The sequence below is a fragment of the Colletes gigas genome, unplaced genomic scaffold (genome assembly GCF_013123115.1).
Source record: "Colletes gigas isolate AHSC1104 unplaced genomic scaffold, ASM1312311v1 Colletes_gigas_Sc00001, whole genome shotgun sequence".
NCBI lineage: Eukaryota > Metazoa > Arthropoda > Insecta > Hymenoptera > Colletidae > Colletes > Colletes gigas.
In genome coordinates, this window is record NW_025106630.1 from 13,141,735 (window position 1) to 13,158,110 (window position 16,376).

Sequence of the window (16,376 nt, forward strand, 5' to 3'; positions counted from 1 at the left end):
TCCCTTTGGTATTCATTATTTGTCGAATGTGATGTAACACAATACTCAATCCTCTTGTCAAGCAACAATCTTCTATGCCAAATGTCTGATCTTATTTTTTTTTTTATTTTTTCTTTCTTTCTTTTGTGCAATTAAAACAAACAGATGTTTACACATTGTGGGGCATGAATACAACTTAAATGCGTTGCGTATTACTACGAAATTACTATTCCTCCTTTCTGCCTTTTCCACTACTGAAACTTTTTCAATTCTCACAGGCAACCTATTGTTGTTACATGGAAACCTTTTCTTTCTCATGTATCGAATCTACTTTCCAAGAAGAATGTCAGTTTCTAAATACAGTGAGAATCAGTAACAAAACCTAAGTCATTCTTACATTTTTTTTCCTCTTTCCATCTTCTTTTGCAATACATACATTTTTCTTCTACGCGCAATAATAACGAATAAATCATGCGAAACACGTATTTAAACATTTGTCATTTGTCATTTGTTATTAATACAGTAACGTTCAGACGATTACATTTCTAGCAATCTTCTCATTCTATATAAAAGACTTACTTTTCCTTTGGTATATACTGCATGTAAAGACCACACAAATTAGTAGTAATTATTTAAACTAGTTAGAAAAAAATTTAGATAAAAAACAAAACGTACAATTATTCATATTTTTAACTTCTGATCGTTACTGTTTCAATGTTACACCATAAAAAGTGTTTTTTTTTTTTATAATCAATCGATTTTTGTCAATCCTCTGTAGGTACAATTAACTATTAGAAATTAACGATTTCACTTTCCATTGTCAACACGTTAACAGTACGAATAAAACGATTTATCTTTAATTTGTACATGGTACATACATTCTTGATGCAGTAATGCAGTGTTCAACCCTTTCTCTTCTATCAAACGAGTAACGTCAACGATTAAGTCTTTCAGTTTTTACAAAATCGATCAAATGCAACAACTAGATCGATCGTATGTTGTTTAAAATAGATGGGACTGGTTCTCGTTACCACCAGCCATTCGAATCAATTTCACTAACTGCGCGCACGCAACCGTTTCTACTTTACATATTGTATATTTAACAACGAGAACAAAATATTAACAGACACTAAACAATTTATCGTTTTGGATGTTAAGTCTCGTTTGCCAAATTTCCTCGACACTCGAAAACAATTTAAATAAAAGCTAGTTAATTGAAAAAAAGGGAAAAACAATACACAGACAAATGTGTCTCATGAAGGTATTTTTTAAAAGTAATACGACATCGTGTTATTATCGTGTTGCATAAAATTGCATGCATATGTGACATGAGATATGGAAAAAAACGTTTTCCCAATTCCACATTTTGTTATCCATATTGTAAATATTGCAATTGATAGTTTCATCAGTTCCTTCGGTACGTCTAGTGTTAGGAAGTGTTACAGTAGGAAGTCGTTTACGAACGACAGAAACTGTTTCATGAAATGATACGGATGAATTGAATGTTTGTTACTTGGTTGACGTTACGTATCATTTACTCGTGTTTTCACTTAAATTAAATTAACGATTTTTCTGTGCAATTGAGAACTTTCCAACTGTTCGTCTCACACTCATTTCAGAGTTTCTTAATTTTAATTATATCTAATTAATACGAGAAGACATAAGAGACACACACAAAATACAATATATACGGCATGACAGTAAATAGATATTTCTTAAAATTACAAAATATTTATAAAAGGAGTGAAAAAAGGCTTGACGATTGAAAGCTGCATAAAATATGCAATGAACACATTACATCCATTCAAGAATCTATACAATAATAATTAATATTTATTAATAATTATTATATGTTGTAGCATTCAATGTAAAAAAAGACGTTAAATAAGAAGGCCGATACATTTAAAAGCCACATTATTCTAATTATTTGCAATATCACAGTACTTGCTGAAACATACAAACAGGTGTTTCCGATAGGCACGAAAGCCAATTCCAATAAGAATGGCAAGCACAATACCTTTTCTTCGATAAACACATTACACAAGAGTATACATTGCCTAACCATCGATCGTTTACTTTCTTATTTTTCGATCGACCATCACGTTCATAATTGTATTCGAGATTACATATACCTCGCTGTAAACGAATTAGTATCCTTTTTTTTTTTCTTTCTTTTTTCAAGTTGTACGTACAATCTTTAGCAGAATTCATGAAATTCTAAAAGTTATTATAACTCGAGATCTTAACTCAAGATATATTGTGTCACATTGTGTGATAATAAAATTCTAGAAACTGTATCATAAACACACGATAAATGCCCATAAATTTTAGATTCCGCGATGAAGTGTAACTCCGTCCTGTCGTATTATCGATTAGAGTTTCGTTCGTAAAATTTGATCTCTGAGAAGATGATTCCAACATGGGATTCGATGATTATGAAATATGTGGTGGTCGCGGTGGAGATGGGGTTGAGAAAGGTACAGGAAAAATTAGGAAAATAAAACACAAGAATACAAATAACGAAACACATGGCTCTACACCGTCGATATATCCTGTTATCGAAATTAAGGAACGAAAGCGAGGGTTTTTGTTTTTGATGACAGCCGTTCTGTTCAGCTTGTATAATATAGTACGGTATACATTCCTTGACGACGATTTAACAAAATCTTTCACAGTTCGCATCACTCAAACACCCGTCCTAATCCAGAATAATCTCTTTTGAACAATATTTACAAAAAATTTTCCGATCGAACGTGAAATATTGCATTATCTCATCTTTGCCACGAATAAAACTTATTAACCTACTGTCATACGTAAACAGGACCTTGATTGTCGTTATCGTCCAAACTTATTCGACTAGGATACGCAGGACCACCACCGTCGTCAAAGAACCGTCTAAACGTGAATTCAAAGAAACCGTGAAACGGTTTACCATTATCTAATAACTCGTCCGATTTATTGGAATCGGAAGACTCCGAATTCCGTAATTTATCGGGGTCCACCGGATCAAAGTTACTTGTATCGGTAGGATACTGTATCCGAGGTATGTGAGGAGCTACTTGTCGACGTAATCCTTTTTCAAAGTCGATACTCGCGAAAAACGGATGACTTTTTACTTCATCCGCGTTCTTACCTAACCGACGATCCGCACCAACGCAAAGCTTTAATATCAGATCCATACCTTCTGCAGAGAGGTTTGCTTGCTTCGGGATATGTAGAGTCGTCTCCCAATTGATCACCTGTAACGCGAAACATTAGAAAATTTTTATCGCGTCTAGACTCTGATTAATTATATCTATAGTGTAATATTTTTCACAGTAATGTTTTCACCATACAATTAAAACACTTTTAATGTCAAAATATGGGAATAACATTTCATTCTATCAATACACTAATCATCAGAGTTTAACAACTACAAGAATATTTCTTTTTTTTTGTTATTTCCAACATACCGGTTGTCTTATCTACACATAGCTTGCCCCATTTTCTACAATCACCTTATATGTATGCATAATATATTAATTACGACTGAAATTGTTTAAGTATTTAATTTGGCCAGCAGTTTTCCTAAACAATTTTTTATATTCAACGAGTAAAAAATTATATCGTTAAGGAGGTGTCTGTGAAAAAGTTTGGACACCATATTTATGGCCTCTCTACTATGGAAACCGATTTGAACGAAATTAAAAATGTATTCACCTTGTATTGTGTTTCGGCGGGCGTATTGGCAAGGAATGGTGGAGAACCGACCAACATTTCATACAAAATTACACCGACGCTCCACCAATCGCACAACTGAGTATATCCTGTCCTTTGTAGTACTTCCGGCGCAATGTAATTTGGTGTCCCAACCAACGAATGAGCTAAACATCTCTGATGCTCTCTGTGCCTTCTGCGTTCCAATGGTTTTGACTGAATGCAACGACATTCGTTGTTCCAGTCATCAGCGGGATCCATGGAATCTTGCTTTCCGTGACCTGCTTTTGTGGTAATAGTTATTATCTAATAAACTGTATAAATAAATTAGTAAAACAAACGCTACAATCTGTTTTGTTTAATTGTTTTTACCACAAATTATGTACATGACTTTATACATATGTATGTATAATATGGATATTACTGATTCCGCTTTCGTCGCTTTACTTGTTGGTACTTTGATAATTGATTAGCGTTTATTCTTACCATTTTGTTGATAGTACTTGGAGTTGTGAGTCCAGCGAAATCCCGTACATAATCCAAAGTCTGTCAACTTTATATGTCCGTCTCGATCGATTAAAATATTGTCCGGTTTAATGTCTCTGTGAATAAAACCCATCTTATGAACACTTTCTACCGCGCACGTGAGCTCGGCAATATAAAATCTTGCCAATGGTTCCTTGAAAATGCCAAACTTGATCAACAACGACATCAAATCACCGCCAGGTATATAATCCATTACAAAATATAAGTTGTCTTTATCTTGAAAGGAATAATAGAGCTTTACTACCCATTCGTTGTCAGCCTCCGCCAGTATATCTCTTTCAGCCTTAACGTGAGCAACTTGATTGCGATTCAATACGTCTGCTTTCCTTAAAGTTTTCATAGCATAAAATTGATTGGTATCAAGCTTTCTGACCAACGTTACCTCACCGAACGCACCCACTCCAATTGGCTTTATTTTCGTGAACATCGACTTGTCCATTTTCGCCCGCTTCAATCGAATATAATTCGATTCCTTTTGTGACAACATTTTCCTCATTTGACACTGCGCCTCCGCGCTAAGGCCTATCTTAGCCATCTCTGTTTCCAGTTGAAGCCGACGATATAATCGTTGTTTGTGGGATTTCAACACGTTTTCAACATGTTGTTCCATAAAAAATTTGAACGCTTGAGGAGAATAATTGCGTACCTTACAGTCTCTGCGTTCTTCTTCCTTCTCTTTGCTCATGTGCTTCCGCTCCGGTATTGGTGATTGATGCTTGATCTTGTAAGACGAAGGCGAACTACCTCCTCCCTTAGCCCCGTTGCTATCCGGTGAATGATTGTTATTGTTGTTGATATTGTTATTGCTGCCGCTGCTGTTGTTACCACCGTTACTGCTGCTGTTATTGTTGTTACCATTATTATTATTCCTCGTGGTTACGGAAGTCGATGTTACCGAAGGTAGAGGCGGCGTTTCAATAGGATGTTGACAATTGTCCGCGGGTGAATATTTTCTTTGTAACGGAGGATGCAGTGCGACGGGAGACGACCTAAGATTCGTGCTATTTTCAACCGTGGACATTCCGCTCGAGTCTTCGGTGGTGGGTGTCCCATACGGAGGAGGAGGAAGCGGATGATGCATACCACGTTGTGCCGCTAATGCTTGCATAGTGGTCGCGTAACTTGGTGGCTCTGTGGTTGGCACTCCTACCGAAACACCTACGTTTATGTTGTTCGCAGATGACGTGCCAACGTTATTCACCGGTGGATACGCAGGCGGTGGTTGCTGCGATTGCTGCTGTTGCTGCTGCTGCTGCTGCTGTTGTTGTTGTTGTTGTTGTTGTTGTTGCTGCTGCTGCTGCTGCTGCTGCTGCTGTTGCTGCTGCTGCTGCTGTTGCTGCTGCTGCTGTTGTTGCTGTTGCTGCTGCTGCTGCTGCTGCTGCTGCTGCTGCTGCTGCTGCTGCTGCTGTTGCTGTTGCTGTTGCTGCTGCTGCTGCTGCTGCTGCTGAGGTTGCTGTTGCTTTTGCTGAATAGAAGACGCATAAGACGGAGGTGGTGGTGGTGGTGTGTTGCTGGTGGTCGAAATAGGTTGAGGAGAAGTCGGCGCGATAGCGGTCTGCAAGACAGGTTTCTGCACTTGAGTACTCTTGACGGATTGCATAATTATTGGTGGCTGCGTTTTGGCCTGTCGCGCACCCCAAGCTTGCAGCGGGGTCGGTCTAGCCATAGAAGCTTGAGTATTCGGTGATATAGCGGAGACCGTAATGGGGCTTGGCGATCCAGCCGATGTCGGACCGGAATAAATACCAGAAGAAGGACTTTTACGATAATCTTGCTGAGACTGTGTAGGACTCTGCCTGTTTTGTATAGAAACACTGTAAGATGGTGGTTGTACCGGACCAGCCGACGAAGAAGAGACTATGGGATACGGGGGTGGCGGTTCAACTTGAGTATTAGAATTGTTGTTGCTCGTTTGGTATATGCTGAGAGCCTGCATTTGCTGCGAAAGCTGTTGTTGAACTTGAGGACCATTTTGAACGATCATAGGTTGGCGGCTATTCGAATTATTGTTTGAGCTCGCCACCGGACTTGTACCTCTTTGCGGCAAATTGACTGATGTCGAAATTGGTCCGGTATTGCCAGGTGCGGTGGGAGGCGGTCGCGTAGGAACGACTGGAGCAGGAGACATGCGTTTGAGCATTTGCTGCATATTAGTAGGTACATTTGGCTGGTTATACGGAGCGTGAGGTGGCGGCGGCGGTGGGGGCGTAGAACTGCATCTAGGCGGCGGTGGTGGAGGTGGTTCTCGTTCTACGAAATTGCTCGGAGAATACTGTCGACTTAACTGCGGGTGCGGACTAAGCTCTGTCAAACGAGGACTATCGGATCGCGAGCTTCCTGCTCCACTGTCCAGTGCAGGACTACCACGTTGTAAACTTAACTCCCTTTCCAAACTAGGTTTCCTTATAAGCTTGGTGTTAAGTTTACCAAGTCCATTCAGCGATTCCCCTTGCGCTTGTTTCAAAAACTCTATAGCGGCATCCAAACGCCAACCGGCCAACTTCAGAGCACGCAATGCAATTTCCTGCGTATTAAGAATTTATAAGGCACGTTACGACTCTTTTCTCTTTTCTCGGATAAAAATAGTTTCCGATATTGATAAACTTTTCTATGACTTACGCACCTCCGAATATCCCATGGCTAGTAGTTGTACCAATAGTTGTCGCTGATCAGACTTGTCGATAGTAGAACCCGAAGCTCCTGAGAGACCACTGAGACCAGAGGCAGAACTAATGCCACTGGTTGTCGATAAAGTAGATATAGTACTGGCAGCGCTGGAACCTACTTCACCTGCTCCTCCAATATTTGCAAAAGGCAGCAAAGAATTACGAATTTCAGCTAATGCCTTTTGATGGTATCCAGAGCCACGAGTGCTCGATTTACTAACCGCGGGTGGATTCATAGTGGCCCATGCTAGGCCCTCTGAGACCTAGCTTTAATCCGGCTGTGACATATATATATATATATATACATACATACATCTAAAACATAATATTCAGTTGCTTTCTTATAGCGTCTTAAAAATTCTACGACACATTTGTATCACGCATGATACGATATTGCTTGAGTGTGTTACTTTCCCCAAAGTACTATAATCCAAACGGTACTTTACGATTACTAAGGTTATTAAAGGACAATTGTATCGTTGTGTTAACTAAATTATAGTATATATTGTACAAAGTTTCTTATTGCGAATCAAATAAATATATTAACACGATGCTTACAGAACTAGTTTTATGCTAATAAGCTTTAGCACAGACTTTTTCTAGTGTCATTGCAGCGGTAGTGTACTATGCCACACGCAACAAACACGTCGCTTTGATATAGGAGCAACAACAGGCATTGCTAATTCTAATATGTACTACTTCTCTTTCAAATATTTATAATTACATGCAATAACAAAATTATATCGATATTAGTGAGTCGATAGACACCAAAATATGTTATTCGTTATGCCAAAAGTCTTGTCTGTAGCATAAAATTGTTTTGCTTGTTCATCCATAATTTCATATATGTATATATATATATATGTATATATACATACATATATATATATATATATACATATATATTATTTAGAAGCTCATACTATAGAATAAAACAGATTCGTATGTAATCTCACAAACTCCGTATCTTTGTACATGATGTTGAGATCGATCTGAAATCTAACCTATTCGTTAGATATGTAACGGATCGATCCAAAAAGTCCTTTATACGTAGAACAAGCTACAATAACACACTTTCTTCGTAGAAGAGAAGGCATTGGCTGAGAAATGTCTTGAAATAAATTCGATCGAAGTAGCAATCGGGAGAGAACGACTTCAGAGCATATTCTATTCTCACGTTTACCCAAAACCCATGTGACGAGGGTAATGTGTACGTAGAACTTTCGATCCACTATTTTTCCTTTAAATCAATTCTCCGATATTCCGATACACAATCGTAATTACATCAGCAACAACAAAGAAAGATACAGCCGTAAATTACTAAAGTAACTGGCAGCCATTTTGAAGTGCCACATTCCTACACCGACTTGACACTCTTTTTCGTAATTTACGGTGTACATACACGAAGCTCGTGCGCGAAAAAACAAATTGATCTTCGCAATTAACGTTGTCGTACGTTTGATGAATAATGTTTGTCATTTGTTGAAAAAACGGACGATGATTTTAAAAAGCTATATTAAAAAAGTTGATTCTTCAGCGAATTGCAACTGCCTTTTCGTGCCAAATGGATGTCAACATTATACCAATCGCTTCTGTTCTCCTATTCAACTAAGCTATTCCCTTTATCTTAACAATATTCAAACTGGTCCAATTTCAATTAAAATTACTTTCAAATTTTAAGCAAACTCTTCTCGAATATGTACATCTTTGCTACATTTATCAATTTTATGGTCATAATAATTCATGTATATAAAAATAATAACAAAATTAGCACAAAAATAGCTTTCAATTAAAACATTACTTTACGCACCCTTCAACCCTTATCATTAAATCATTTTGGTTGAATTCATTTTTAATTCTGATTAGAAATAGAAAATTACTCAACTAACTCCCTGATACGTTTCCTCTTTTTCTCATTATTGAGTATATACCTAGTTTATTAATACTAAAATTGGCGTAATATTAAAATAACATTGAATCCAACTGTGACAAAAAGAAAAAATTGTCTATTTATTGATTTCGTACTTGCATTAAATTATGAATAAAATTTCTTTCAATTATCTGTATTACTGCAAAATTTACTCTTTAAACTTAATATTTGCGTATATTAGAAATTGTTTTCAAATACTTTATTTACCAAAACTTATTCATCGTATTCGCAATTACGAGTATTGATGTAGAAAATTGTTGAAAGTGCTCATAGACATATGTATATTTTGTATGCATTAAGGGGGATAAATTTTTGCCGTTTGAGGGGAATACGACATACCAAACAGATCTCTTTTCTTTTTTCCATAAGTTTCTAGTTGTTGTCTAGCTAGAACACTAAATGACGTTCCTACCATATTGAACATCTAACCTCGACACGATTAATCAATCTATACAATATGACTAGTTTTACTCTGTTAGTAACTTTGCAACATTAGAATTTTTAAATATGCTACAAAGCTAAGTAATAAATTATTAGTTATTAATTGTATATCGTTACGTTTTAATAATGGATTTGAGACATAATCTGTATGTGACAGCTCTCGTGTGTTCTTATGAAATATCTCGATAGCCCCGTGGTATGTACATTTTGAAGTTGTTATAAATTCAAGAAATAAATTACTAGTCGTTAAATGTATTTCGATACATATAAATGCAATGATACTTAATAAACGATGATTTGTTCATTGGATCGATTATCTATCATAAAGTTTTAATAATGTCACCTAACCCATCAAACAATACCATCTACTATAGCTTTTTGTACAATATTTTTGAAAAGTTAACGATATTAAGGAATTTACATGTAAAATCACTACTGTTATTAACTTGCGAAATATTGTGCAAGAGACCTCTAAAATTTTATCTAGTTGAACGAAGTGCATAGTGTACACCGAACAGTATAGAATCTATTGTGAAATCATATATAGCACTGGACTTTCAATTGGTGGAATGACACTGGCAGCGTCACATTCTACCAATTAGAAGTCAGTAATATCATTTCATCAATCAGAAGTCTTTACAAATTTGATGTTTCCATGAGTAAATACCTACGTAGGTACCTATTCACATGTAGGTTTTTAAAAAAAAAAAGACAACCGCCATCTTGCATTTGTATTGTAAAATGAAATAAGTATGTATAAACTAAAATACTGGATCGGTATGAACCGAAAGGTAAATAATTTTTATTTCATTTTAATAAGTGAAGCAGTACAGTTGTAATAAGAAAAATATATTTGCACGAATGTACACGCTTTATTGAGAATAACAGAAAGAAAATGTAATATTTATTCTTGGACAGTAGGAAATAAGAGAAAATTTTTGCATAGTTGACTGAATAAGAATAATACAAATTTATGTACAACTAGATCTTTGACGTACGAAGAAGAAAAACACCATTATAATGGTAGCTCACATTATGTGTTTAACTTCTTCTGGTGGAATTCCATTATTCTCTCGACAAAAAGGAGAAGGTGACACGGTAGGAAACTTATTCAACAAAGAATATAAGAATTACATAAATATCACTAATATTTCTGTTTCTAATACTCGTAGATGACATTTTCTAAAATAGCATCTCTAAATGGAATACACATGTTTCTTAAGTCACAAGACATCAAACTTTTATACACAGACTTACCAGATACTACTGTAATGTGGAAGGAGTTTGAACAAAGCGTTACATTAATAGCTATTGCAACTGGAACTACAAAATATATTTTAACTCAATTTCTTGATGCTATATTCGGTGCTATGATTTTATTTGTTGGTATCGATGAAGTAAAAAGTGCAAAAAATATTGAAAAGCTTAAAAAAGACATGCGCTTATGTAGTCCAATTGTTGATAGTTTATTACAATGTCTTGATGCTGGAGATGGAATCTCTTTAAAAACTGATATTGTTAATATGACGGAATGTATTATGTGCAATGAAAATAATTTACTTCAGGTAATCTGAATATTTTAAATTGAAAACTCATTTTCTGTATTAAATAATAATATATTTAAGACTTGTTTAGAGGGTTATGTGGAATGTTTGGATTCTATATACGGATGTATTTTAATACATGGCTGCCTAGCAGTTGCCACAGAAGGATGGTGGAGTTTAAACCCTATAGAAAGGAAATTGTTAATAATAGCTGTTACTGCAGAAGGTGTTTGTACTACCCGCGATATTCCAGTATTTTTACCTTATAAGAGTCCAAATGTAAGTATATTTTAAAAGTTATAGGAAAATAAATTTAACGTGACAACAACATATATACATGTAACATGGGAGATGATGTAGGTGGCTTTCAGACTAGTGTCTGTTACATTGATTAATCATATCGAAGTACTTGCATTATGTGGACCACATCCAGAATTATCAGAAATTGAAAGATTTGCTGTACAATGTTGGAAGAGTAGCATCGATGCTTTACACGGGGCAGAACAGTGCTATCCAAAGAATTTACCCATGTCTATAAATTTAGATTCGGAAACGCTTGGGTAATATATAAAAATATTTTGCTTACATAATTTTATGAACAGAAATATACCGCCAAAACATGGATAAAGTATGTATTTTCCATATCTACATAGATTTCTTTTGGCAAATTATAAAGTACAGAAATTCGTACTTGGCAGAAACATTCAGTATGCTAAAAACAGAGTCAGCGGATCACACAGATTGGATATACTACGAACGTTTTATCATCAAGCTGTTGAAACCTTTATATTATCTCCTGAATCCGAAGGTGAAAGAAAGAGTGATAATTGGAAATTCGTTGGTGCAAAAGAAATATATTTATGTTCAGAATATCACAAATGTCACGCAGTTAAATATGGAGATCATATACTATGTATTTTATATGCTTCCATAGTTCCTACTCATACTATGAGATTAATTTGTCAGAAAATATTGAAAATGTTACTTGTCGATAAGTAAGATTGATAAAGAAAATGTAGTCCGTACGATTTTTTGTGTTTGCTCTATTGTTTTTATACGAATCTACTTTGTACTCTTATACTGTACATATATTCTTTTTATGTGCGCATGAATATTATTATATTATAAGAATATTATAATATCAAGGCATTGATTATTCAATGGTTAACAATGGTTGACCATTTGGTTGCGCACTTTCGAGAAAAAAAATTCTTTTCCGAATATATAATATGAGGTTAGAAATGTTCCCCTGAAAGATCATACGTAAGTACATACCTTTTTGGAGGATGTCTAGTATTATTTTCATGCAATGTTACAAATATCAAGACAATTAAACTGTTTAGAGAAATAATGCTGAAATAGAAAAAGAATCATAGGTAAAAAAATTAATTAACACCTAAAATATGGGTCGGAATGTAAAAATGCCTGGGCAGAGTCGACTGTCGAGATTCGAAATTGTGCCATTGACGCGAGGACGGACTTGAACTGTTCAGGATGAAGAAGGAAAGGCTCGCACTGGCACCGGTATTCTTTCTCGATTTCCCAATGTTGCACGAATTGTCGAGCTCGCGCAACGTGTGACTCTTACAGTAGGATATGTCGACTTACCTACCCCACCACTCCGTTCGTCGTTACTAGTGTCGCTGTCGATGCCGATGCATCAAATTATGCCAGATCTAGCCGCACTGATCTAAGGTATCCGTATACGAGTCGTATGCATCATACATCATCTGTGTTGCTGGCATTATTGATGATGATGTACGATTTTTATCCGCAATCATTCTTTACAAAGTTATACATTCATTTGTATTAATAATACGTGATTATGAGGCAGTAATCTATATCCAAATATGAATGCGACAACAGAAATTATAGTTAATAAAAAATTATATAATGCAACGGATTTTTACGTAGGTTTGGGACTAGCGATTAGTTCCTGCGGTTTTATAGGTTAGTTAAGGTTTGAATCTTTAGTAAAGAAATTGAATAATCTCTTTACTTAAAACTAATATGAACTTTGTCTGTATTGTGGTTATTTAGGCGCTAGTTTTATTATAAAAAAAAAAGCGTTAATTCGTCTGCAAAGATACGGCGCGTTACGAGCTTCGTCTGGAGGATTTGGATACTTGAAAGAATGGGTATGGTGGGTTGGTCTTCTTTCAAGTAAGTAAAAAATATTTACATATTATACAGTGTTATTTATTCATCAGTGGACTTGAAATAAATGCTGCCTATTCATACAAATGAACATTAACATTACAAATTACATAATGGATTGCAAAGAATTCTTTACTATGTATATGTATGTATAATTTGATTCGTGCAAAAAAAAAGATTGAGAAATGCTGATATATTTTTTTAAATTACATGGCTGAATTAAAGTGGGAATAGGAGAAGCAAGTAATTTTGCTGCTTATATGTTTGCTCCAGCTTCATTGGTTACACAATTAGGTGCACTCAGTGTTCTAATATCTGCAGTATTAGCATCAAAGTATTTAGACGAAAGACTTAATTTACTAGGAAAGGTAACATTAAATTGTACAATTACTTAATATTATTTACACATACTTAATACGAGAAGAAGATACATCTACAAATAACCTTCCTTTTAGATTGGCTGCCTTTTATGCATCTTAGGTTCTACGATTCTTGTACTTCATGCTCCCAAAGAAGAAGAAATTAGAACATTAAATGAGCTTTTAGACAAGATCAAGAATCCAGGATTTATTGTCTACGTTTTAGTTATAATAATATGCAGTCTTTTAATAATTTTTCATTTTGGCCCTGTTTGTGGAAAGCAGAATATAATCGTGTACATTTGTCTGTGTTCATCTATCGGCTCGTTAACTGTAATGAGCTGCAAGGGATTGGGATTGGCTATAAAAGAAACCATTAATGGATTTAATGGATTTTCAAACTGGCTAACATGGTTTTTTTTATTTAGTGTTATACTTTGCATCAGTGTACAAATGAATTATTTAAATAGATCGTTGGACTTATTTGAAACCACTATTGTGACACCAATTTATTATGTATTTTTTACAACATTAGTAATAATTGCTTCCGCTATACTGTTCAGAGAATGGGAAAATATGAGTGCAGAAGATATTTTGGGTTCTTTTTGTGGTTTTTTCATTGTGATAATTGCAATATTTTTATTGAATGCATTTAAAGAACTAGACATACACTATGGTAATATAAGTCATATATTACAACCTAAAAGGGAATTAATACGTAATAATACTCAGTGGACTATTAAGAATGAAGAAACATTAATAACAAGAACAGGTATAGAACTAGAGCATACATACAGAACTCAACCTTTATTAAGAAACTTTTAGCAATTATGCTTTGAGCATTAATAATGCGATACCGTACACAGTGATGGACATATATTTACAAATACTTGGCATTAAATTCTGTGTTTGTTAATATCGTATCGAAAGGGTATAAATAAATATCCACTGTGATTTTTTTAATGGCATATTGTATACATACATACATACGTATGTGCAGAATAATTTTTGATCAACTTAAACTTTAAATAAGATAGCAACGATTATAGTCATATTTATGTTTTGTCTTGCAGACATATATTTACAAACAATATATTTTTGATATCATGACACTAGTTTCGAGGGTCAAAATTATATCAGATATTATTTTAACTTGTAGTAACTCTAGTATTTTGTCGTTTTGCCGTTTGCATTGTCGATTGATGCACAACGCCTTTACTTCCTCGATTAATAAAATTGTTATTATTTACATGCTTGTAAGTATATGTATGTTTGCTATTGTATGTGGTAATGTGCATCCGATACAATGTTATAATTGCGAGCAAATTGTTATTTAAAGTACCATATACGTATGTACATTCAGTTTGTAAAAATAAAGTTATTTATTTCTCCTTTTCAGGTTGTTATTAATATTTTGTTTTTTCATTAAATTTATATCTGTTACAGTTTCTGTTTTGTTCTTTATTAAAAATTTCTATTTGTACTCGTAAGAAAAAAACTTGGCTATACTAATTAGGGCGTACATAAAACTATTGTATTTTATTATTATTATACGAAAAAACATATAGAAACATTCGGTTAAGTAATTTACGTATCTTTCTTAAACAGTATTTTCAAACATTACATCCTCTTCGCTATCGGTAACCATGCATTTATATTAGCAAGGCTGTTTTTCCCGTATGTACGATATCGTAATTTCATAATACGTACAATGAACTTTTAACAGCAAATTGCAAACGTTAGATGCGAATAACTTTTAAATTTCATTAGATATTATTACAAAAAATGTTTTTATTAAATCTGATAAAATATGAAAAACATCGATATCTATTGTCTTGTGTAAAATAGAATCATTAAAATTGACGAGTTTGCATTTCTTTCGCAGGTTAGATCATAAAATTGTTTGTGGATACGTTTGATATGGTCATGACCGATTACAGTCTTACTAGATACATATCATTTAAAGTACTTACAAACGTACGTCACATATCTTAGCAATTGCAACGTTATCATTGAATCTCGTCAATGACAAACAAAATGTAAGCCGAATATCATTATAAATTGTTTGATCATATACGTATTAAGAATTGGACACCTGATTCGTGTGTCAATCTAATCCATAAGCGTCGAAACACGTTCAAGTACATACTTACATACTCGGTGTCGTTGAGTGTATAACCACAATGGCGTTCAATTTGGCCGCTTTTTCATATATTGTGGCTTTAATTACAGATGCTTTCTTGATATTCTTCGCAATATTTCATGTACGTGAAACTTACAAACGATGATGATTTTTTACACAAAACATATACCTGAATAATTGATCCGAATTGTTTCTAACCTTACGTTTTCTATGGATATTTGTCAACATAATTAAAGGCATTCAATTTTGCAGGTTATTGCGTTCGATGAATTAAAGACTGGGTATAAAAATCCGATTGAACAGTGTAACAGTTTAAATCCGGTGAGACATTACAAGCTTTTGTAACATTATAACATTTAATATTTTATTAAAAGTTTTAGTTAATGTATATTTTCATTTCAGCTAGTTATTCCAGAATATAGCCTGCATATTGTGATTAACATTTTATTTCTAATAAGTGGACAATGGTTTGCATTATTCCTCAATATTCCATTAATAGCATATCACTTATGGCAGTATTGGCATAGACCTGTCATGTCTAAACCAGGCCTCTACGACCCCACTAGTATAATGAATGCTCAAGTTTTAACAGCTCATCAAAGGGAAGGATGGATTAAACTTGCATTTTATCTCTTGTCGTTTTTCTATTATTTATACGGGTAAGTCTTTAAAGAAAATAATATATTATCCACAGTTTTAGGTATTGAAAATATGATTTTCACAAAATTTATATTTTTGTTTCAGCATGATCAGTTTATTGATTCAATGAACAAAGTATTTTTAATTCTATTTTTCATAATAATTTATCATCTTGTCTTTAGTACAATACAATTCGCAGATCCGATGTTATTCGTCAACATATAAGAAAAAACAAGATTGACCATTTTGTTAAAATATTACAATTTCTTAAAATAA

The 16,376-nt window shown here is 34.3% G+C and overlaps 4 protein-coding genes across 8 annotated transcripts; 3 read left to right on the forward strand and 1 right to left on the reverse strand.

The window, feature by feature from the left end:
• Positions 1-1,739: 1,739 nt before the first annotated feature.
• On the reverse strand, positions 1,740-8,504 carry LOC122405304 (serine/threonine-protein kinase Warts-like). 4 transcript variants are annotated; one of them, XM_043409955.1, is made up of 5 exons: positions 8,071-8,504; positions 6,845-7,202; positions 4,162-6,745; positions 3,679-3,959; positions 1,740-3,218 (listed from the first exon to the last, which is right to left on the reverse strand). In XM_043409955.1, the coding sequence occupies exons 2-5, from the start codon at positions 7,121-7,123 to the stop codon at positions 2,787-2,789; spliced, it is 3,576 nt and encodes a 1,191-aa protein (XP_043265890.1). In that variant the 5' UTR covers positions 7,124-7,202; positions 8,071-8,504; the 3' UTR covers positions 1,740-2,786. The 4 variants fall into 4 exon arrangements, with proteins under 4 accessions (XP_043265890.1, XP_043265908.1, XP_043265899.1 ...); XM_043409973.1 differs by having other exon boundaries at positions 6,845-7,165; positions 8,065-8,504; XM_043409964.1 differs by having other exon boundaries at positions 8,065-8,504.
• Positions 8,505-9,942: 1,438 nt separating this feature from the next.
• Positions 9,943-11,846, forward strand: LOC122394832 (protein fuzzy homolog). The gene is made up of 6 exons (XM_043391979.1): positions 9,943-10,049; positions 10,244-10,356; positions 10,431-10,823; positions 10,884-11,081; positions 11,163-11,362; positions 11,456-11,846. Exons 2-6 carry the CDS (start codon positions 10,279-10,281, stop codon positions 11,799-11,801), a joined length of 1,215 nt encoding a protein of 404 aa, XP_043247914.1. The 5' UTR covers positions 9,943-10,049; positions 10,244-10,278; the 3' UTR covers positions 11,802-11,846.
• Positions 11,847-12,510: 664 nt separating this feature from the next.
• On the forward strand, positions 12,511-14,388 carry LOC122400757 (magnesium transporter NIPA2-like). The gene is made up of 4 exons (XM_043402430.1): positions 12,511-12,752; positions 12,843-12,965; positions 13,185-13,327; positions 13,415-14,388. Exons 1-4 carry the CDS (start codon positions 12,653-12,655, stop codon positions 14,141-14,143), a joined length of 1,095 nt encoding a protein of 364 aa, XP_043258365.1. The 5' UTR covers positions 12,511-12,652; the 3' UTR covers positions 14,144-14,388.
• Positions 14,389-15,368: 980 nt separating this feature from the next.
• Positions 15,369-16,361, forward strand: LOC122400836 (protein cornichon-like). Of its 2 annotated transcripts, XM_043402556.1 has the most exons (4): positions 15,369-15,582; positions 15,714-15,782; positions 15,864-16,120; positions 16,206-16,361. In XM_043402556.1, the coding sequence occupies exons 1-4, from the start codon at positions 15,502-15,504 to the stop codon at positions 16,228-16,230; spliced, it is 432 nt and encodes a 143-aa protein (XP_043258491.1). In that variant the 5' UTR covers positions 15,369-15,501; the 3' UTR covers positions 16,231-16,361. The 2 variants fall into 2 exon arrangements, with proteins under 2 accessions (XP_043258491.1, XP_043258572.1); XM_043402637.1 differs by lacking the exon at positions 16,206-16,361 and having other exon boundaries at positions 15,864-16,124.
• The last annotated feature ends 15 nt before the right edge of the window (positions 16,362-16,376 follow it).